Source organism: Guillardia theta (genome assembly GCF_000315625.1).
Source record: "Guillardia theta CCMP2712 unplaced genomic scaffold GUITHscaffold_229, whole genome shotgun sequence".
Taxonomy (NCBI): Eukaryota; class Cryptophyceae; order Pyrenomonadales; family Geminigeraceae; genus Guillardia; species Guillardia theta.
The window spans coordinates 25,548-48,462 of record NW_005434447.1 but is presented as its reverse complement, the minus strand read 5'-3'; the positions used below and the strand labels follow the sequence as shown (position 1 = coordinate 48,462).

The 22,915-nt window shown below is 55.5% G+C and overlaps 7 protein-coding genes across 7 annotated transcripts; 2 read left to right on the top strand and 5 right to left on the bottom strand.

Annotated features, from left to right (window-relative positions):
• Window positions 1-137: 137 nt before the first annotated feature.
• GUITHDRAFT_148651 (hypothetical protein) lies at window positions 138-6,142 on the bottom strand (the record flags this gene model as incomplete). Its single annotated transcript, XM_005819343.1, has 8 exons — window positions 138-554; window positions 614-978; window positions 1,023-2,628; window positions 2,706-4,285; window positions 4,420-4,580; window positions 4,728-4,747; window positions 4,802-4,865; window positions 4,962-6,142. The coding sequence occupies 8 exons, from the start codon at window positions 6,140-6,142 to the stop codon at window positions 138-140; spliced, it is 5,394 nt and encodes a 1,797-aa protein (XP_005819400.1).
• Window positions 6,143-7,939: 1,797 nt separating this feature from the next.
• Window positions 7,940-13,819, top strand: GUITHDRAFT_56088 (hypothetical protein; the record flags this gene model as incomplete). Its single annotated transcript, XM_005819342.1, has 4 exons — window positions 7,940-8,016; window positions 8,461-8,878; window positions 11,792-11,849; window positions 13,764-13,819. Coding segments are annotated over 4 exons (609 nt in total), but the record flags the coding sequence as incomplete, so codon positions are not given.
• A 1,159-nt stretch (window positions 13,820-14,978) lies between these two features.
• On the bottom strand, window positions 14,979-16,328 carry GUITHDRAFT_121422 (hypothetical protein; the record flags this gene model as incomplete). The annotated part of the gene is made up of 2 exons (XM_005819341.1): window positions 14,979-15,179; window positions 15,234-16,328. 2 exons carry the CDS (start codon window positions 16,326-16,328, stop codon window positions 14,979-14,981), a joined length of 1,296 nt encoding a protein of 431 aa, XP_005819398.1.
• Window positions 16,329-16,488: 160 nt separating this feature from the next.
• Window positions 16,489-17,546, top strand: GUITHDRAFT_121421 (hypothetical protein; the record flags this gene model as incomplete). The annotated part of the gene is made up of 3 exons (XM_005819340.1): window positions 16,489-16,917; window positions 16,998-17,255; window positions 17,319-17,546. The coding sequence occupies 3 exons, from the start codon at window positions 16,489-16,491 to the stop codon at window positions 17,544-17,546; spliced, it is 915 nt and encodes a 304-aa protein (XP_005819397.1).
• A 63-nt stretch (window positions 17,547-17,609) lies between these two features.
• On the bottom strand, window positions 17,610-18,251 carry GUITHDRAFT_121420 (hypothetical protein; the record flags this gene model as incomplete). The annotated part of the gene is made up of 1 exon (XM_005819339.1): window positions 17,610-18,251. One exon carries the CDS (start codon window positions 18,249-18,251, stop codon window positions 17,610-17,612), a length of 642 nt encoding a protein of 213 aa, XP_005819396.1.
• Window positions 18,252-18,426: 175 nt separating this feature from the next.
• GUITHDRAFT_121419 (hypothetical protein) lies at window positions 18,427-20,255 on the bottom strand (the record flags this gene model as incomplete). The annotated part of the gene is made up of 5 exons (XM_005819338.1): window positions 18,427-19,030; window positions 19,162-19,718; window positions 19,768-19,902; window positions 19,991-20,063; window positions 20,113-20,255. 5 exons carry the CDS (start codon window positions 20,253-20,255, stop codon window positions 18,427-18,429), a joined length of 1,512 nt encoding a protein of 503 aa, XP_005819395.1.
• A 425-nt stretch (window positions 20,256-20,680) lies between these two features.
• GUITHDRAFT_121418 (hypothetical protein) lies at window positions 20,681-22,513 on the bottom strand (the record flags this gene model as incomplete). The annotated part of the gene is made up of 6 exons (XM_005819337.1): window positions 20,681-20,733; window positions 21,062-21,182; window positions 21,247-21,685; window positions 21,739-22,127; window positions 22,184-22,254; window positions 22,378-22,513. The coding sequence occupies 6 exons, from the start codon at window positions 22,511-22,513 to the stop codon at window positions 20,681-20,683; spliced, it is 1,209 nt and encodes a 402-aa protein (XP_005819394.1).
• Window positions 22,514-22,915: the final 402 nt, after the last annotated feature.

Sequence of the window (22,915 nt, the reverse complement as noted above, 5' to 3'; positions counted from 1 at the left end):
AACATTCTACGACATACTCAAGCCTCTCGTCGTGGTAAACCCCGACCAATCACACTCCATCGCCCACAAAAAAGAAAAATCCCAAATACACCATTGCGAACATGTCAGCCCCAGGACCACGCAGCGATGGGCGTTCATCACCTCCGACCTCGAAATGGAACTTTGAAAGGCCACTCCACACCCTTCTTGACCCTCTCACTCTTCTGTAATTGACCCTCCAACATGTACGTGCAAAGCAGCCCCATAAAGGAAAGAATTACAGCCCGCCTCGTAATCCCCCAAATGTCCACACCCCACTCGTCCTTCTTCTCAGCCGAATCCTTCTCCTTCTCCTTCTCCTTCTCAGCCTCCTTCTCAGCCTCCTTCTCAGCCTCCTTCTCCTTCTCAGCCTCCTTCTCCTTCTCAGTCTCCTTCCCCTTCTCCTTCTCAGTCTCCTTCTCCTTCTCCTTCTCAGTCTCCTTCTCCTTCTCAGTCTCCTTCTCCTTCACCTTCTCAGTCTCCTTCTCCTTCACCTTCTCAGTCTCCTTCTCCTTCACCTTCTCAGTCTCCTTCTCCTTCACCTTCTCAGTCTCCTTCTCCTTCATCTCCTTCCCTCCCCCTGATTCCTCTCGACCTCCTCCTGCTTCTTCCTCTCGACCTCCTCCTGCTTCTTCCTCTCGACCTCCTCCTGCTTCTTCCTCTCGACCTCCTCCTGCTTCTTTCTCTCGACCTCCTCCTGCTTCTTCCTATCGGCCTCCTCCTTCTTCCTCTCGACCTCCTCCGGCTTCTTCATCTCGGCTTCCTGCCTCTTCATCTCGGCTTCCTCCTTCTCCTTCCTCGCCTTCTCCTTCTTCTCCTTCTTCTCCTGCTTCTTCTTCTTCTTCTTTTCCACATCCTCCTCATCCTCCTCATCCTCCTCCTCCTTCTCCTCCCCCTTCTCCTTCTCCTTCTCCTTCTCCTTCCCTTCTCCTTCTCCTTCTCCTTCTCCTTCTCCTTCTCCTTCTCCACAGCCGCATCGTATTGCTTCTTTAGCGCTTCCGCACCCCCAGCCTCCTGCTCCAACTTCTCCCTCAAAGCTGTCTGAGACGCCATGTTCATAAGCCTCGGCTGGCACGCCTCCATCTTCGCCACAATCGCCTTCCTCGACCCCCCCAAACTCCCCTCCCCCACGTCAACGTCGTACAGATCCCACCCGTGCGCATACCCGTAGTAAGATCCGAACTTGTGCAGCTGACGCAAGGTGTTGAAAAGCTTAAATCTCCACGTCTCCCCATCCCCTGCATCACCCCCATCCCGCATCGTCTCCAGCAAAAGCCCATTCTCACGCTCAAAGTGAAGCCTAAGCCACCTCTCCCACACATGCACCATGGCCCCCGTCCACCACACAAGCTTCGATACCCCACACCTGTTCTTCAAAGACTTCACAACCCCCTCCCGGAACCAACCAGGCGCATGACTCAAGATATCACTCTCAAAACGCCATAACCCATCTGAACTCGCCGCAAAGGACCCCATCAATTTAATGCATTCATTGAAGGTATTCTTGTCATGCGTCAACGAACTCAAGCTTGCAACAACAGATCTCCACAGGGTGCTCGACCTTAAATCCCGACCACCCAGCCCAGAAAGACTTTGCGAAAAATCCGACATCAACCCCCGCAGCAAACTCCTCGGCCTGCCCACACGCACCCCCTTCCCCAGCTGCAGATTTGATTCAAACGCACGCAACACTTCCACCACCGATGAAGACCCCTCGTCCAACACAGCCGGACCCGCAAACTCAAAAAAACCACACTCAATGACAGATGTGACATGGTCCAGAGCCCTTAGAAGCTTCCTCATCTTTAGCTCCACTTGATTCAAAATCTCACACTCGAAATAATCCCGCACCCCCTTCGCCACCGAAAGGCACATTTCCCCCTTGTATTGTGCTAAACAAGCACTCTGCTGCCGTCGAATCTCCTTGGGAAGATACGCATCCTTCTGCAACGCCGACTTCAACGCCAAGAAAAAGTCTTTCGGTAGAAGATCCCCCTTACGATCCCACCCCCTAAGCACCAAAATAAGTTCCTCCAGACTCATCCCCCACACACCATCCAAATCACCGCTGCCCACCCACTTTTTACCCTCGAACCTCTGTAAAACCACATCACAACTGCGTATCCATGCGACCTGAGCCGTAGACAACAGGGCCTCAAGAATTCCCCGCTGATTCTCGTGGTTCTTTTTGTCAACCTCGCTCTGATCCAAATCCTCACACAAAGAAGCATCCTCCCCCAAAGACACCACCCCACCGTCACCCCTGTCATCAACTCCAACTCCCACCCCCACGGTTATCAAAGATCCAATCCACTCCACACCCCCCACACACCGAAGCTGTCGCCTCAGCTCCTGCAGTGATATCATGCTCACAAACTTGTCTTGGTTTTCTTCCATCATGGACATCATCGCAGACAACACATGCACAGCCTTTCTGCGTTTGTCATCCAAGCCAAAAACATAATCCCACAGATCGTACAGATCGTCCCCGTGCGCATACCCATAGTACGACCTCATCCCACATAGCTCTTCCACAACCTGCAACAACTCCGCTTCTGCACCGTCCACATCATTGTTCATATCCCCAAGAAGTCGGCGTATCTTCCTCATCTGGCCCCTGAAAAAAGTTCCCTCCATCTCTCACACACACACACCATACCCTGCTGCCACCACTCCGCATCACTCACATCCCTCTTCCCAAGCGCATGCTTCACCGACTGCACGAACCAATCCACACCCACACCCCTCGCACAGGCTACAACACCATCCACACCCACACCCTGCTTAATCAACCCCCCGATCCCCTCCATGCACTCAACCAAACTCTTCTTGTCGTGCGTAAGAGCAGAAAGCCTCCTACACACTTCCCCAACCTCAAAAGAATCATCCATATCATCACCCACAAGAGCAGCACCAAAGTCCCCCACCAGGGCATGAAGCAACGATACCCCACGCACCCGTGCCAAAAGACCCTTCTGTTCACCCACACACTCCCGCAGCAACTTCTCCACAGATCTCACACTCGTAACCTTCACCTCCGATGAACCCCCCTCAAACACAGGATCGAATAACCCAAGGTCAAAAACACCCTGCTCCATCAGACCCGTAACACAGTCGAGCACATCAAAGAACTCATCATGAAGAGCGCTCCCCACATAACCAACTATGCGCCTCCTCCGGTACTTCCGCAAACATATCAATGAATCGACCAGCAGCTCATCCGGATACATAAGACATAGACCCCCACGAATCAGGTCTATCGTAGTCCTGATCTTGTCATGTTCACGAACAAACTTGCCCTCGTCAATGCCCTTATTGCCCTCTTCACTGCCCTTGTTGCCCTTGTCACTGCCCTTTTTGCCCTTGTCACTGCCCTTATTGCCCTGATTCCCAATCCTTCTCTCCAAGTCCTCAAACCACCGCGTCGGCAAAGGTTTTTGAGTTCGCACACATCTCATCAGAATCCCAAAAAATTCCTCTGGCGGTTTCTGATTTAGACTATTTGGAACATATGGAACATTCCCTGGGACCCCTTTAGACCTATTCTTCAAAACCTGACACTTGACCCGCAAAGTCTCAAAACTCATACACCCAGCCGACAGGTAGCACAGCTTCAGGAGATGACACTGCAGCGCGAGGTTCTTCTTCTCATCCCCCAAAGAACTGTCCTGCAACACCTCATCGAACATTGCACCACATTCCCTGATTGAAAGATAATAGGAGGAGGTCATCTCATCATTCAAATTATCACCCAAAGCTTCACCCCCAACACCCACTCCCTCATCATTCGGAACAGCACCAGGCACCTCACCCCCAACACCCCCTCCCCTCAACACTGCATCACCAACACCACCAAACCCAGACCCAGACCCAGACCCAGACCCAGTTACACCCGCAGACCCAGACCCAGACCCAGACCCAAACCCAGACCCAAACCCAGACCCAGACCCAGACCCAGACCCAGACCCAGACTCAGTTACACCCGCAGACCCAGACCCAGTCCCAGTCAAGAAACCCTTCAAAGCACGCAAATAACGTAAACTCAACATCCCCTTCTTATCCTGCAGACTCTCAAGATGACTGATGTAGTCCTTCAGCCCAACCTCACCACCACCGTTGAGGAAATCATCGTCAAAACTATTGCTCTCCGCAAAAACATCGTCATCCAACATAGAATCGATCTTCTTAACCACAGCACCACCATCAAAATCATTCTTCTTCAGAAGATCAGCAAGCTCACTTTGCAATGCACTCTCCTCTGATTCATCTTCACTCGACATCCACACACACAGTCAAAAAAGCACTCCCCCTTGAACAAAAACTCCAACGATATATATTTCAAATAGTTGAAAAAATTCAAACTCTAGACCCAAACAACTCTCCCACCACCACACTTCTCACACACACGCCCCACAACTGGCCTTCGATACCTAGCATGAAGCTCCCCATTCGGAGGCACCCACTCGAAATCTTCACTCCCCACGTAATCCCGCAGCCTCCTCACAACCAAAACACAGCACACACAACAACAACAACAAAATATAGCCACCCCCAACCCAATCCTGCCAAAAAAACAGTCTCAAACAAAACGTAAACAAAAACACACAACAACAACAACAAAAACAAAACAAAACAAAACAAAACGAAAACAAAACAAAAACAAAACAAAACAAAAACAAAACAAAACAAAGAAAAACAAAAACACTCACATCACTGTTGGATTGAGCACCTGCCGCAAAAAAAGTCACAACACCCAGACAAAAACATCCTCGCACTCACTCACCGGCGACAAAAATGACCGCCCCTCCGCAGTCACCGACACCACAGCAATCCCCTCCCCAGATAGCCTGTCACTAATCGAAGACCGAGATGCCTCAAGCCCAGTCGAAATAAGCCTGCAACTACACTCTCACTCCACCCACAGAATGAAACAATACAAGCACCTGGGCACTGACAGCAGAAGCTTCATAAGGTCCATGTTCACATCCACAACAACAACCCAAAAAACACCCGCCCGCTCAACACCCACCGTCACCCAAAGCTCCACAACACCAAACTCCAACGAAACAATACGCCTCACTGCTCCAATCTCCAAAACACCGGGCTCCCCTGTGGCCTCCAAAACAACTCTCAATGACACCACCACTTGAAGCGAATTGTGGCACTCCCCCAACAAACCAAAACCACACCCAAGAAGAACTCCGCTGCACCCTGAAGCAAGCCCCGAACAATTACCACAATCACGATCATGCCCACCACCACAAGACAATGACTCATACTCCCCAGAACCACACTCACGGCAAAACGAACAGGTCGCAACACCTCCCAAACAAGACGACAGGTACTCCCCCGCACCGCAAACACCGCAAACAACGCACTCCCTATCCCCCCACCCACGGCACCCCGCTACCTCCACCTCACCCGACCCACAGGCCCCCCGGCACGCAACACACTCCCCCAAAGCCCCACCACCGCACCCCCGAAGGTACGTACCATCACCACACTCCTCCATACCACGCAACGTGCAGTTCCCACACTCCCCCGCACTCACACCACCACACCCACCACCCTCAACCCTGTACTCCCCAGCGCTGCAATCCACACATCTCACGCACTCCCCCCGACTCCCAACCCCACAACCAAAAAGGTACTCCCCATCCCCACACTCCACACTCGCCACCTCCAAACAACCCCCGCACTCACGGTCAAACACACCATCCTCACACCCTGACAATTCGTACTCCCCAGAACCACACTCACGGCAATCCAAACACTCCTTCACACCCCCCAAACAAGACGAACGATACTTCCCCGCACCGCAAACACCGCAAACACCGCACTCCCTATCCCCCCACCCACGGCACCCCGCTACCTCCACCTCACCCGACCCACAGGGCCCCCGGCACGCAACACACTCCCCCGGAGCCCCACCACCGCACCCCCGAAGGTACGTACCATCACCACACTCCTCCATACCACGCAACGTGCAGTTCCCACCACACTCCCCCCCACTCACACCACCACACCCACCACCCTCAACCCTGTACTCCCCAGCCACTCGAACCAACGATGACAAAAGAAGCATGAAAATTCGCTCATTGTCTTGTCTCTTCCTCTGCACCATATTCACAAGTACTCTCCCAAACACCCTGTCCCAGGAAAAGCGTACATCGCATAGAGTGCTCAAGAGAACTTGGGCATTCAAGGCAGAGGACGTGCTGAGGCTGCAGAATGCATCGAAATCCCTTGTTGCACCAAACCCATTGACACCAACCCCCCACACTCCCCGGATCAACAGCAACGCAAGCACGGGCTCTCCTTCGTCGTGTTTTCAAGACAGGCCGTTAACGCCAGACCGCTGGCCGCAAACATGGGTGACGAAACAAATAGAGACGAGATATCCGTGCCAAACGCATTCCGTCGCGCAGTGATCTTGAGAGGATTCGGCATGCACTTGTTGCCATGCCAAAAAGACGAGGATTGTGGTGTTGGGATGAAATGTGAAGTCTTCCCATTTGGAAGATTTTGCACGCTGAACGTGACCACAACCTTGGAGGAAATGTAGAGAAGAAGGTTTTTTACTCGTCGAGTATTTGAGAAAACGTATCGTTCAGCCAATAAACAGTGGGGCTCGATGACCGTTGAACCCTCTACAATAAGCACCTTCGTTTTGGCAATCATCGCGCAGACAGTCGCTGTCGTCTTCTTAGTAGCCAACTTCGGCGTTCTCAAACAGAACACTGGAAGAAAAATCGCACCCATCGTGAAGAAGGATTCCGGTGGTGCGGCGAAACCAGGGAATGTTGCGGATAAAACTACATTTGGAAACGGGGGAGATGGCATTATGATCGATATAGACGGAAATGGTTATTATTGGGGTGGTGGTGGCTCGGGTAATTTTTACACTTATAGTGGAACTGGGTACAATGGGGTCCCAGTGTCAGAGCTCATAGGAACCGAGCCCGAGTCAGACAAAGGCCTATCAGGATGAAAGGACAGTTGGCTGTCTCGTACTCGTATTCGAAGCTGACTTCTCCTGGATGACCCAGGATACTCTACTCCAGTGTGAAGCTGCTGAAAGGACCCCTGTGGAGGCCTTTGTTGCAGCAACCGTGTACCCGTGGGGACTTACAAGGTAAACAGAAGGGGTGCGTCTTGTGGAGTACGACCCGTTGGAAGCAGCTTGCTACCATGCAAGGACGGGGTTCTCTTACCCTGCGAGAGAGCATGGTATCCTCTCGAAGGTCAGAAGGGATGCTTGTCAACTTCCAAGAACAGGACACCCCTCCTTTCTGTAGCCAAGAGACGGCACCCCTGGCTCATTCCTCGAAGCTATAAAAGGATGAAACTCGTCAGAGCTAGGTGGTCCTCTTCCCCTTTCGTGTGTGTGCCACGATTGTTGAGACGTCTTTGTGTGTATCGTCTTGTCTTGTTTTGTGTGTGTGTGTGAAAGAAATAAAAGAGAGTTAGATCTCCTTCTGTTTCACCGCTTTCCCTCTTAGTAGAGAAATCCAACGTGAGTTCTTATTGAACTGCGCTTGAAGGTCCACTCGAGAATCTTCGAGGTGTGACACCCAGGAGGTATGGGTGGGGGCGGGGGCGGGTCATGTCATCAACTCAACACAGGCACTTGCCCTGGTGGTGCTGGTGGTATTTCACCGGGAAGCAGTAGCTTGAGCTCAGGGCCTGGTGGAGACGGTAGTCCAGGCACTGGGGGTGGGGGCGGTGGAGGATATGTCAGTGACAACGGTGGAAGCGGTGGTTCAGGCATGATCGTGTTGAGACTCAAATGTGCACAATGCTTGAAAAACTACGTGGAAGTCCGGCGTATGGGGTGGCGAACGGTGGGTCTGGGTGCGATGCTGCGAGTGTGTGTGCGGCGGGGAGCTATGCGAGTCCGGGGGCTCCGAAGTTTTCGAACGTGGCGCTGGTGGCAGGGAATGGTGTCCTTGGCAAGACGGTTCAGGATGGATTTGGTGCGGCTGCTCAGTTCAACGGGTTGAATGTCCCCCTGTTCTACAGGAATGGCGTCATGTACGTCGGTGACTATCCAAGCCACGTGCGTGCAATCTTGTTGAATGGCGGGAACTATGTTCAAACGGTTGTATCAGACACTGGGGCAGGTGCGGCCACTGTTCGTGGGATCTATGTGAATTTGGCGGGAGATACAATCATCTATTCCTTGGATAGTTTAAGATGCATAAGGCAATACAAGAATTCTGTCTATTCAACCCTCGTCGGCACGTGTGGATCTACTGCTGGGACGGCTAATGCGATAGGGAATTTGGCCACGGCTCGTTTCAGTTCTATTTGGGATTTCAAGTTTTTGCATGGCGACGAGACGAAGATGTACGTCTGTGACTACTCAAACAATCAAATCCGGTTTGTGGATTTCATCTCGGGAAATACCACAAGCCCTTTCTCGGGAACTCCACTTTCCAGTCCCAGTGGCTTAGTCATTACTAAAGACAACAATTTTTTGTATGTAGCCAATCAAGGCAATCATGTCATCGTAGAGATAGATATCAATGCTGGGTCAATGAGAACTGTGGTCGGAACAGCGGGAAACGCAGCGTGCTCGAGCGGTGTCGGGCCAGCGGCGGGGCTTAACGTCCCTGCATACATTATCCTCTCACCAGATGAACAATATCTTTTTGTCTCCGTTTGGAGTTGTCATAGAATTGCGATGATAAGACGATCTGACTGGTCGATGACGTTTGTCGTCGGTTCGGGGACCGGGGGTTATGCAAACAATGCGGTTGCGTTGAGTGCACAACTTTATAATCCAGCTGGTATGGCGTACAATGGTGACTTTACTGAGTTGTACGTTACAAGTTATGCAAGTTCGTGGGTGCAGTCGGTGCAAATGGATCTGTGCACATCGTGTCCCTCCGCAAGGCCATACTCACCACCAGGCTCCACGAACGAGTGCCTCTGTGGTACCGAGGATGTGTGCGGCACCAATGAGTACGTCTCTGGCAACAACAGCTGCTCCGCGTGCGTGGCCGGGACCTCGGCGTACGGGAACAATGTCACGAACGGTTGCGCCTGCAGCTGGAACCCCACCGGGCAGAACTGCCCCGTGAACCAGGAGTGGGATTCCGCGAGCGGGATGTGCAAGGCGTGCCCCGTGGGGAAGATCAGCCCGGACTACGGCCCCGCGAACAACCAGAGCTGCGACGTGCCGAGCGCGTGCCCTGTGAACACGTACGCGGTGTCTACGAGCTACGTGGCGATGATTGGGAATCCGGCTGTGACCACGGTCAGCGACGGGACGGTGCTGAAGTTTGTGAGCGATGAGACGAGTGCCCAGACGAGGTATGTGGTGGACTTTCCCGAGGATGTGGTGCTGGACATGCTGGTGGTTGGCGGTGGAGGAGGTGGCGGTTGGAGGATTGGGGCTGGGGGTGGTGCTGGAGGGTTGATCTACCAGGAGGGCGTGCATGTGAAGGCCGGCAGTTATGTGGTGGCGGTTGGGTTGGGTGGGACGGGGGGTGCGCTGGTTTCTGGGAACGCTGGAAACAATGGTGTTGATGGACAGAATTCATACTTTGGGGGTTACGTTGCGATTGGCGGTGGTGGGGGTGGCACGGCCAATGATGCAACCGGGCAGTCGATTGTTGGTTTGAATGGTGGTTCAGGGGGCGGTACCCAACGAAATGCGCCTTCAAACAATGGTGGTTTAGGACTACAGCCTTCCTCTGCAAGTGGGGGATACGGAAACAACGGCGGGAGCTGTTCGACAACCAATTACAACGGAGGAGGCGGCGGTGGGGCCGGTGGGGTCGGAACCGATGCCACGGGCACGTACTGTGGTGAGGGTGGACCAGGAATGCCATTTTCGATAACAGGGGTGTCGATTCTTTACGCGGGTGGTGGGGGTGGTGGTAGCGATGCGTCATGCACCTCGGGAGGCCTCGGTGGGTCAGGCGGTGGCGGCAATTCCGCGTATGCAACGGGTGGGAATGCGGTTGCTGGCACGGTGGGTACCGGTGGGGGTGGTGGCAGCGGAACCTATGCATCCGATGGCACTGCGTACGCCGGCGCCGCCGGCGGTTCCGGCGTTGTGATCCTGAAGCTGAAGGACTGTTCTGCGTGCCCCAGCTCGCGGCCGTACTCTCCGCCTAATTCCACGAACGAGTGCTACTGCAAGGCGGTGCCATGCTTCCAGACGCCTTGCGGTGCGGACCAGGCGTACTCTATAGGCAGCGGGACGTGCAGCGCGTGTGGGGCAGGGACTGTGGCGGCGGCGGGGTCCACGGATATGTACGGGGATGGCGGTTGTCAGGCTGTGAACACTTGCCCAGAAAATATGTATTATGATCCCAAGGGTAGTGTGGTGACGGAGACATTTTCGTATACAGGTACTTTACAAAACTGGACTGTTCCCTTGGGTGTCACTGAGATCACGGCGTATATTTGGGGAGCAGGGGGTGCTGGCGGAGACCATAAAGATGTTTTGTACGGCGGTGGCGGTGGTGGATATGTGCAGTGCATGATAAAAGTACAACCTGGACAGGTATTGCAATTGCTTGTGGGTCAGGGAGGTCTCCGTTCAAGCGACCTTGTTGTTCTGAGGGCATGGATTGGTGGTGGCGACGGAAATGCTGGGATTTATTCTTCTGTACAACGTGTTGGTGGTGGTGGTGGTGGTGGTCTCAGTGGCATTTTTGAAAGTGTGCAATGGCTGTCCAGTAGTAACATATCATCGTTGTCGGTTCCATTCGTGATCGCTGGTAGTGGAGGCGGAGGCGGGGGTTACATATCGGGTTATGGCACGTCCACGGATCATGCTCAAATGCCAGGCGGAGGCGGTGGAGACGGTTTGTTGTGGGTAGATGGACTTGGCAGGGACGGTGGGTCAAATGGAGTGAAGGCTGGTGGAGGAGGTGGAGAATTTGGTGGCGGGGTGGGTGGAATCGCATCTGATGGAAATGGATATCCGGGAAGGAAGTTTCACGGTGGCAATGCCAACGACTGGGGCGATGGAGGTGGTGCTGGATGGTATGGAGGTGGTGGTACGGGATGGGATGGTGGAGAAAATTATGGAGGTGGTGGAGGTTCCTCATATTGGGGTCACCAAAACGTTACCCTGATTCAACAAATCCCGGGAGGGAGTGGTGTGTCTGGAGGTATAGGACCTGGTGCAAGGGCTACAGTGGGTTTCGGACTACCAAACGGAGTCGGTGATGGTGGGTATGATGCAAATGGTACTCATGGCTTTATCGCCATTCAATACACACCATGCAGTGCGTGCCCCTCGACAGCCCCGTACGCACCTGCTGGCTCCACTGGCGAATGCTCCTGCAGCTCTACCCCCTGCTACCCAACCGCATGCCCCGCGAACCAAATCTACGACGTCTCCACGGCTTCCTGCCAGCAGTGCCCGGCGGGGACGGTGGCGCCGTCGTACAAGCCTTCGAACGGTCAGAAAGGAATTCTGAGTTTTCCTTCGATCTTAGAGAACGGGGCATTTGGAACCCCACAGCCTGTGTCTGGAGCAGTCGATGAGTATTACTACAAGTTCACAAGCGCGGGTGTCAGCTCTATCTCATTTCCGGTGGATACCGTGTGCGATGTGTTCATGATCGGTGGAGGGGCAGGTGGTGGTGAGAATGGAGGTGGAGGCGGGGGTGCAGGGGGCTTCTGGAATGGAACTATTGTGTTGAAGGGTGGGCAGTCATATGATGTCATGGTGGGTGCTGGTGGGAATGGTGGGAAGAAGACCACGCCTTATGTCGCACCAGGGAATGGAGGGGACACATACATCCAGCTTTCGGGCGCATCCGGCTATGTCAAGCGGGTTCGAGGTGGTGGCGCTGGAGGCGGGAGTTCCACTTCGGCGAACTCCGGTGGGACGGCAGGAGCTAGCGGAGGGTGTGGCGGCGGTGCTTTCGGATATGACGGGAACATGGACAGCACTTTCCGGGTGTTCGCACCAGGCTTTGCGATCGATGTCGGGTATGACAGTTTTGGCAACGATGGTGGTTATGGTTTCGAGTGTGGAACTTGTTCGACGGCCTTTCTGAACGGGGGTGGAGGCGGTGGAATCAGTGGTAGAGGCTTGAACGCTTCGGCGACTGCTGTAGTGGCTGGTGATGGTGGTGATGGTTTGGTTGTGACTCTTGTGGGGGTAGAGGAGGTTTATGGTGGTGGAGGTGGTGGGGCTGCTTGGCCGAGTAGTGGGAACGTACCAGGGATTGGGGGTGGGGCTTTCTTGTTGAATGGTGTCAAGGTCCGCGCTGGTGGAGACGGCGGTGGCAACACTGTCGGGCCGACAGTTGCGCAGGCGAATACGGGGTCTGGTGGTGGGGCCGGGAGTTCCTCGCTTTCCAATCTTGACGGTGGTGACGGGAGCGCGGGCGCTGTGATCTTCAGGTTTCGGCAGAGTGGTTGTGATGCTCCAGGGCCTTGTGGGGAGAACCTTTACGGGGTTGGAGACGTTACTGCTTTGAGAAACCCCACGGATGTCGCTTATACCTTGGTTGACGTGACTCCTTCGCCCGGCTCTGTGATCACTGCCCCGACCATCACCAGCGCCGGGAGCGCGGCCAGCGTGACGCAGATCGCTGGGAAGGAGGAGTACTACTACAAGTTCACGAGCACGACGGGGACCAATACATTCTCGTTTCCCCAGGATACGGAGTGTGAGGTGTTTATGATTGGTGGTGGAGGAGCTGGAGGTGGTGGATATGGTGGCGGTGGAGGGGCTGGTGCGTACTGGAGTGGGGTTTTCACGTTTGCAGCTGGGCAGCTTTACACTGTTAGCGTTGGGGCTGGTGGTGCTGCATCTGCCACTCCACCCAATGGTGGTGACACCACCTTGTCTTTGGGTAGTTCCACGTTGAAGAAAGTATATGGCGGTGGCGCGGGTGGTTATGGAATTGCTCATGGTGGCACCTTTCTATTGCCCAAGCCAGGGGGTTGTGGTGGTGGTGCTGCTGGATTTCAGCCGGTCCATCAAAGTGCCAATGGCAATTTTTCGATTTCCGTGGGTCAGGATGGTACGGGGAACAATGGAGGTTCTGGAAATTGGGATGGTACCACGATCCTGTCTGGTGGGGGTGGAGGCATTGGCTCACCTGGTGGGAATTCCAACCTTGGGCAGAGTCGAGAGAGCAGTTACTTTGTTGGTACGGCTGCCGGTCGAGGGGGTGATGCAATTGTAATCTCTATCACTGGCACTGACGAAGTCTATGGTGGGGGTGGAGCTGGTAGTGCCTGGAGTAACAATGGTGGGGTGCTGAATGAGGCTGGTGGGGCTTTGTTGAACGGTGTATGGGTGACCGTCGGTGGTGTTGGGAGAAATACGGTATCCGGTGCTACAAGAACGGGGGGTGCTGCAACGGCGAATACTGGTTCGGGGGGTGGGGGTGGCTCAGCAGATGCATTTGGCAATACAGTAATAGGTGGGAATGGTGCAGCTGGGGTCCTTATCCTGAAGTACCCTCCCAAATTTGGTGTACTGCGGGGAGGGTTTGTTGTTGGGTCAGCTTTGTACTTTTGTGATTTTTCGGGGTCGTCCGTCAAAGAAATGAATGTTACAAATGGAGACACGCGCATAATCTACGACTCCAGCCCGTCGGCACCCAATGACCTGAAGCAGATTGATGCGGCCAACATGGTGGTGGTTTACTTGACGGGTCACTTCGTTGATATTATGAGTATGCCGAATGCTACTGGACAGGTCTCACTGGTTGCAAGAGTTGGTGAGCCACGTACGCCGACTCCACCGAACACGACAGTTGACGGCGTGGGATCTTCTGCGAGGTTTGAGAGACCAACTTCGGCTGCGTACAGTTTGGCCCTGAACAAAATTTATGTCTTAGAATATAATGGGTACATTTCAACAATCAACTACGACGGCGTTTATGCCAAGACCACGATTGCGAGGCTGTACAACTGCATTGGTGACAATCACATCATAATGAATGATGCCGGTACGGAGGCTTATGTTTCTTGCTTCAACCAGCACTACATCAAGAAGATCGTGTTGAGCAGCCTCGTGGAAAGTGTATTCCTGGGGACTCCAGGGACCTCAGGGAATGTGCAGGGGACGAGTCTTCAATCGAGTCAGATTCTACTCAACTTTCCTCGGAAGATCTTGTTTTCACCAAACTACAAAAATCTTCTCATCACAGAAGCTGGTAACACAGGCATCAAATCTGTGGATTTGAACAATGGAAATGTGTATTCAATCATGGTGTCGAGTTATCAACCGGTGGCCTTGGCGTTCTCGAGTGACTTCACTTCTTTATATTATTCAGCATCAATGGAGACGATCAGTGTAGCGCAGATCGACGCCTGTTCTACCTGCCCATCGACGACTCCTTATTCATCAATCGGTTCCACGAGCCAATGCTACTGCACCAAGTGCCAGCCCGGCTTCATCGAGGTGAATGGATTATGCGTAGCCCCCTGCAACTCATCCCAGATCTACAACATGGGCACCGGGAAGTGCGAGTTGTGCAGCCTTGGAAGCTACAAGTCGAGCTCAACCCAGTGCTCACCCTGCCCCCTGGGCACGTACGGCTGGATGACGGGTGGGTCCGGGATTGAGAGCTGCAGGACCTGTCAAGCGGGGTACTTTGGGAACACGACGGGGGCCACGAGGTGCTTTGAGTGCGGGGTTGGGCATTACTCCACGGCCGGCTCGAGCGGTTGCACGGCGTGCCCCGACGGCACCTTCTCCACCAACCCGGGCTCGCCCTCCCTGTCCAGCTGCGCGGCCTGCCCTCAGAATTACTGGTGCGCCAACGGGATGATGTGGGCCTGCCCGTCCAACTCTGCATCGAGCGCAGGTTCGAGCAACATCTACGCGTGCAACTGCGACGAGGGGTACTTCAGGTACGACAAGAACAGCTGCGTCCTCTGTCCCAAGGGGAGCTACTGCCCAAGGGTGTGCCCCAAGTGAATGCAGAGGAGTGAGAATTATTGAGCCAGTTAGAGCATTTTAGAGTTTAGATGCAGATCATCACATTCTTCGGGAAAGCATTAAAAAAATCCTTGATATACCTCGGGTCGCTGTCGAAACCATTCCCCTGAAAGCTCACCGTGACCCTTCCCGGTTGCTCCCTCATGCTGAACCCCTCCAGAATCGAGAGAACACACGACTGCACCCTCACCGCAAAGTGCATGTCCACGTGATCCAGCCCGAGCTCCTGGCAACCCGGTCAGTCCCCCACCCCGCCCCGCGCGACAAAGCTATGGATCACCCCGAGCCTCGTGAAACCAGTCAACGACCTCCCCAGCATGAGGCTGAGCCAGTACGTCGTGTCGTTCTGCTCCAGCGCACCGTTGTGCGCAAAGTCCATCACCTCCACCGTGTCCCCGTTCACACAGGCCATCAGGTCCACCAGCTTGTACAGCGTCCTCGTGCTCAGAAGGCATTTCACCATCCTCAGCGTCACCAGGTCCTTGAACACGGACCTGCACGTGGTGCCGACCTGCCGGTTCAGGTTGTAGAGGGGATTCTTGGAGACGTTCAGGTGCCTCAGCGACTTGACGTCCCTGAGCCAGAACAGGCTCTGCAGGCAGTTCTTCGACAGGTCCAGGTCCGTCAGCCCGGTGTTCCTCTGCACCACCGCCCTCAGGTCGTCCTTCCTCTCCGGGACCGAAAGGTTGTTGGTGATATGAAGCTCCGTCAGGCTCGTCAGCCTCAGAAGCCCATACAGAAGCTTCCCCCGCGTGCTCTGGGATAGCTCCAGGCTGCGGAACGAGAGACTCCTCAGCCTCGTCAGCCCCTCGAACAGAAAGACGTCCATCGACTCCACCCTGCTCTTCCCCGTGTCCGGCACGTTCACCAGCCTCAGCCCCTCAAGGCACCAACGGCTCTCGAAGAGGATGCCGTTCAGCACGCAGGCGTCCCAGGCCGTCATTGCCTCCAGGTCCAGCCTCCTCAGCCTCCAGTACCCCGTCAGCGGCATAGGCCACAGCTCGGGATCCCCCATCGAACGCCTCACCACCAGCTCCGTCGGCCCCCTCACGCACGGCTGCTCGAGGTACCTGCACACCCTCAGCAGAGCCTCCCTGAAGCCCTCATCTTCCCCCACTTGCGAGGGGTCGATGGTCATGCTGAAGCTCCCCGCATCCGACATCACACCCATCCCCCTCATCCACCTCGAAGCATCCCCAGCCACCGCCGGCCTCAGCCTCACGCTCAGCTCCCACCGGTTCCCGGGGCACCGGATGCTCGCCTCTGCCAGCCTCCTCGTCTTCTTGCACGTGCTCAGCGCCTGGAAGTACATCGTTCTGGGCCAGATCTCGTGCTCGAACCACGCAGGCGTGTCCAGCACGTCCGTGATCGGCATGGCAGCGACAGGGCCACAGTCCACCGCCCCCTCCCCGAATGCCCCGCGTGGCTCCCTGCACCCCAAACCTTTTTGTTCTTTTTTCAATGAAACAAAACAAAATGAAGCCTTTGGTTTTGTTTGTTTACCTCTCTCTCTCTTCTAAAAAACACTCGAAACCATGCCCGCCCCAGAACATCTGATGCCCTCGGATTGTGGAATCCAACCCCGACAGAGCACAGCGCCTATATATGTCCACACCTTCAACCCACGCCTGCGAACCCCGATGTTTCCGTACCGCATCCGCAGGATCGGACTCACACCTCCCCTTGCGCAGAACATCCTGGCCCTCCTCTGCCTCCTGCTGCATGCCGGCCTCTCGGGTGGCAACCACGTGGTGATCGGAGGCATAGGGTACAAAGTCTTCTCCGGCACGGTCAGCCCCACCGGCACCTTCGACATCACCTCCCCGTGGCAGCAGAACGTCGACCACGTCGTCTCCTTCCTCCAGCAGCACGGATGTCTCCTCGTCCAACCCTCCACATACCCCTGCTCGTACTCTGGGTGTGACTATTACAGCGTCATGCAGCTTCCCAACAGCAGCTACCTGGTAAAACCCAACCCACCTCGCACCTCCGCAAACCCCGCCGCCCATGATCCCTTGCTAACACCCGCCCCCGTGCCACCCAGGACCCGTGGATCGTCGACGTCAGCGACCCAAACGTTGGCTTCGTCTACATCAAGGGGGGCTGCTACCCCTGCTCCCAGTCATGCAACGGCACCGAAGTCTACCAGAACGCCACCTGCTCCTCTACCTCCGACATATCCTGCAGCCCCTGCACCCAATGCCCCAACGGCACATTCGAGACCTCGCCATGCGGAGGCGGCAACGGCACCACCGACCGCGCCTGCAAGACCTGCACCGAGTGCGGCCCCAGCGAGTATGAGGTGACCCCACACCCGACCCTCGATCATTGACCCGCAACTGACCAGGAGCACTGATCCCCCCAGGTCTCTCCCTGCAACACCACACACGACCGCGTCTGCAGGGCCTGCGAGCTTGGGTACTACTGCTACAAGGCCAACAAGTACCCATGCCCCCAGAACTCCGTGCCTGTCCAGAATGGCGTCGGCGTCGACGCGTGCCTCTGCAACCAGGGCCTCTACCGCTTCAACCCAAGCACCTGCTCGGTCTGCCCGGACAAGACCGCATGCCCCGACCTCTGCCCCGGATTCTGACCCCAGTTCAAAAGCCATCCCAACAAAACTTTCCAAAAGCAGACCAAAAGAAGCAAAGAATTATCACCTCAGGAAGTAGAACCAGTCCGCCACTGTCCCGCACTCATCCTCCTGCATGAGCACACAGGCCACATGCATCACCCTCCTGAAGAACTCCTTGAGCCTCTTCGCACCCTCCTCCTCCAAACCATCCTCCCTGAGAAGCTTCCTCCCGTACGCGAAGAAGCCCTTCCTCACCGTCGCCTCCCCCTCGCTCGACCCCACCGTCACGAAGACGACGTCGTGCTCCACATCCATCACCGAAGACAACCTCTTCATGTCCTCGCAGTAAAGGCTCTTGTCGAACTCCACCATGCCAAAGTCCACCCCCGTCATCGCAGCAACCCACTTCAGCCTCCGGCTCGCATAGCACTGGTCCGACCACAAGTCCGCCCCTGAGCCACCACTGCCCCCACTGCCCCCACTGCCCCCACTGCCCCCATGGCACGAATGGCACCCCAAGAGCCTCTCATGGCACCCGTCCTTCATGCTCCTCCAGATCCTCGTCAGCCTCTTCGTGTTGTAGATCATCCAGAACATCGCCTGCCTCTCCACCTTCCTCGAAGCATCAAATTCCTCCCTCATCTCCCTCATCTCCTCGTCCCTCCTCGCATGCTCCCACTCGATCATCACCCCGCACGCCCTCGCCAGGTCCGTCATCCTCATAACTCCCTCGCACAACCCCTCGGAAAACCCCCTCGACTGATGTACCAATCGGGCCCACCGCATGTCGTTCACATCGCGTCCCAAAAAAAAAGGTTCAGATTTCCAGGTGTAATCAAAAACATAAAAAAGATTGAAACGAAAGAGAAAAAGAGAGAGATCGAAAGAGTCTCCCCAATCAAACAGAGCGCTTGATGTTCCCAAGGAACACCTCTCCCAAACGATATAGCTCCCAAACAGCCCTCTTCAAGACGAGGTTTCCTTCGCCCCCATTCACCCAAGAATCCAATCGTTGCCTCTCCCTCTCGGAGTTCAGGCGAATGATTGACCGTTCCAGTGCCCCGCTCGGAACCGCAACCTGTCCCAGAAGGCCCACTTTGACATGGTCGTACCAGTTACTCAGGTCATCCACCCACCTGAGCAGCCCCTCAGGCAACGCTTCAAGCTGCCGCACAGTGATCGCCAGCACCAGGTACCTCTTGATAGTCTTGAGCACGTTGATCTTATGGACAATGCCCTGAGTTCGCAGGGATTTTCCCATCAGAGTCCTCAAGGCATCCCGTCCCATCATTGCCATTCCGCCCTGTATGCGCGACTCCTCGTCGATCTTCTCCAGCACCAGGGACTCGGAGGCAGCAACGATCCTCTTCCTATCATCCTCCCCAGTGTCCAGTTGCTCCATCTTGAACACGAGTTTCCACAGCCCGCCCTCGAACGATCGGTCATCAAATCTACCATTTCTCAGCTGCCCTAGCGCCTCGTTCAAGCCGTTCACGAACCTCCTGCCGCATCGGCCGCACAAAACAATGTTCCCCCCCGACGCCCCTCCCGACCCACCTCGAGCAAGATTCATACAACAATCCCCGGTGAAAAACATAATTCATTTATATCAAACATCATTGTGACTTGCTACCTGTACGAGACCCAGTACCTCTCGATGTTCTTGACATACTTCGAGCCCCACGCGAAGAAACTCATCACAGCCCTCCTCAACACATCGTCGCTGTGAGCCACACTGGCACTCCAGCCCTGCAGGAGGTCCCTGCTCCGACGAGATCTCAATGTGTCAAGGGCTTGCCGCAACAGCACCATCGGTACACTCGTTCTCCCAAAAACACGACTCCATCTCAAAACGTCGTGCCATTCGGCAAGTTGATCGACCCAGTCAAGCAGCCCCTCCGGCAGCGCGTTGAACCCCCGCACCAACAGAGACAGCTCAAGATACCTCCTCACCCTCCTGAATATGTTCACCGTCCACCAGAATCTCGGCTCTCCTAGGACACCCTGCATCTCGGCCATGAAGGACTCCGACCTCGAAACCCGCTTCTGGACTCGGAACTCCTTCACCAACTTCTGCAGTACCAGAGATTCCGACTGCGAGACGATCCTCCCAAGGTCTTCCGCGTTGGACTCGTTCTCCATCTTGAAAACGATGTTGAATATGCCATCCTCGAAATCAGAGTCGTCGTCCTGGCCAAGCCTCAATTGTTCCAGGTATTCCTCCAGGTAGCCAAGGTACCCCCTTCCGCATCGGGCACATAGGAACGAACCCTCCCTCCCTTGCATGCGCAATGCGAAAAACTGCCTCCTTGGCCACGGGTTCATATATGCACACTTGCCGCTCAGCGACCTCAGGGTGGTGCGAACCCTTCAACTGCCAAGGCCAACGCCGACGCCGACGCCGACGCCCAACACAAACCCCTCCCCCGATGCACCATCGGCACAACCACAGACAGAAGCACCCTAGGCGCCATCCTCCCATTCCACTTGCTGCCCTTGAACCGCGCGGACGTGTACACCCACCGCCTCCTCACCCTGTTGAAGAACCGCGACACGACAGCACGCCCTGGCCCCACTACCTCACTCTTCACCCCAAGCTTCGATCCCTCCGATCCCTCCGATCCCTCCGATCCCGTCGATCCCCTCATCCCCAAGACGCAGGGACCACCCAACCTCCCGTGATGCCGCATGGAATCCCCCAGACACACCGATGTGTACTATGGACATCACGCGACCCACGACAATATATGCGCGGGAAAACCAAACCCCACCCAACCCGATGCCCCCCACGCCTCCATTGCCAACATCAACCCCATCGTCGTCGTCTCACTGATCCACCTCCACAACCCAATCCCCCGTGCCACCGATTCAATCAAACTCTACACCGCCGAGCTCGGGCATGACACGAGACTCGACATCGAGGTGATGACACACAACCACTCCCTGCCACCGGGCCGGCACAACAGGCCGATCCTGAAAGCTTCAATATCCATCTCCTTCGAAAACCAGACCTCCAACCCAAGGGCCGACCGTACACAGGAGAAGCCCCCCGATCTGAAAGAAAAACCGACCGAATCAAACAACACCGACACCTCACCCCTGCCCATCCATCACCCCATCCCCTTGAGACCGAAGAACCCAAACATATTCCGCTACTCCCCATCGCGGATCTTGGAATCCATCGATTGGAAGGACTTCAAAGACCCTTGCCCCACTCCGACCAAAGCCACGGCGGACAGGGTGCCCCCCGTGGAGCACGGCGTCTCCTCGTGAACAGAACCGGCAGTTCTATTTTTTCAAACGAAATCAAACAAAACAAATCCAAGAGTACCCCTCGCCTTGCTCCTTCCTCACTTGTCTCTTCTCTTCCTGTTGCCTCAATCCACCCCAGAGCGCTTGGGCCCCCTTTCTCCTCCTCTTCCCAACAACTGCAGCGACAAAGTGACAAAGTGACAAAGAAAACAAAAAGTCAGTCTTTGACAAAAGTGTCCGACCGATAGCCCAACAATCACAATCACCTTCCTCAGGCTCACGCATCACCATCGTGTCGGTGTCCAGCTTGTAGAACTCCTTCAAACACGTAGACACGGACATCACTTGGTCCCGGATCACCTTGATCCCACTGGACAGCGCAAAGTGGCAGCGGAAGTTCTCCTTCCATTCCGAGCACACAAATCAACAGGCCGCCCCCACAACACCCAACAAAGCGATTGCTCACCCGCTCGTATGACGACCCCGAATGTACGACGTGCGCGAGGAACACGATGCACTCCCCAACCCTCACATCCACGTCCCGCACGCAGGCCCCTGCCTCCACCAGCTCCCTGGCGAGCCTCCCCTCCCTCCCCTCCAGGAACCCCTCAAACCCCCCGCGCATGTCCGCCTCCGCAGCCCGGTGCGAGCCCGCCACGACCCTGAGCTTGCACCCCTCGAACATCGGCACGATCACCGACATGTCCGACGCCCTCCCCTGCAAATCCGGAGGGAGGTCGAAGTGGTAGTCCTGGTACCCACAGCCCGGCTTGCTGCACATCACCGAGGACTTGAGCAGGAAGTTCATCCCCAGGGCATGCAGCAGCGGGATCGTCTGTAGAAGCACGTTCCTCATCATGTCTGGCAGGAAGCCGTCCAGCACCTTCCGTTTGTGGTAGTCGTACCTGCCCGACCCAACCATCACTCGGCACCCCCAGCAAGAAGCCAACCCCCTCACACTGTCGCGATCGCCCTCTCCCGCTCGGAGCGGACCCCGCGCTCACAGTCGTCGATCTTCTGGAAAAGCATGTTGAAGCCCCTCTCCCCTCCAACACCTTGATTGGCATCCCGGAATATCTTCACGAGACCCTCCCTGTCGAGATCCGCAACCAACGTCCTCCCCGCCTTCCTGTGGAACAGCTCCGCCAGCCTCCGGGTGACGAATTCGTGCGCACTCGTCCCGTGCATCACATCCTTCCGACCCCCAACCAAGAACACCTCAGACCCCCGCGCACGGCATGCACGCAAACAAAACAAGAGAAATCGACTGACCTTCATCTTCACCACCACGTAGCCATCCCGCCAGAGAGCCTCTAGATGATGCCTCTGCTCGATCTCCACCGCGTCCTGAGTCATCCAACATCCCCTCAGCCCCCATCGAACCCATCACCACAAAAAACGACCCGATCGATCATCCTCTCGATGTTGACGAGATGCTCGCTCGGCGAAACGGGGGCATCCCGAGACGCTTCACCTGCCGCATGAATCACACAGACTCTCGATAACCAATATTCAAAGAGACAAATCAGGCTCACCTTGTCCTCAACCCCTTTGCTATGACCCCCCTCGCACCCCCTCCTTCCCTTGCTCTCCTCACGGGCCTTTTTCTTCAAAGCCTTGAGCTGATCCCGTTGAAGCGCAGCCGCGAACAAGCTCATCTCCAGCCTCTTCTTGTTCACCCCGCTCGCAGCAGCAGCCCCCACAACCCCCCCCGCGCCTCCAGCCCCAAGCATCCCTGATTCCTTCGGTCAACCCAACACAAACCTGAAAACATCGCCTCCAGACAACCCACACCCAGAAATTCACCCCCCAACCCACCAAGAAAACACCGAGCATCACCTCCCATGACAGACTCGGACCCTCCTGCGCGCCCTGCCGCCTGCTCGGCAACCTCCCTCCTCCCCTCTCCCTCCCGTCGCGATGTACCGTCCATCTGCCGCAATCAGCACCGGACCAAAGGGGAAAAAAAAGACAAACGTTCACGTGTAACGATCCGGCGGGCCGCAGAACCCCGATCGACCAGTCACTGGGGAATGGGGATCCGACACAGAAAGAAAAAAGCAACAGAAAAAAGACCCAACTCTCGCTCAGACCGATCCAAAGAAAAAAAACTCAAAACCAAACAAAAAAGACAC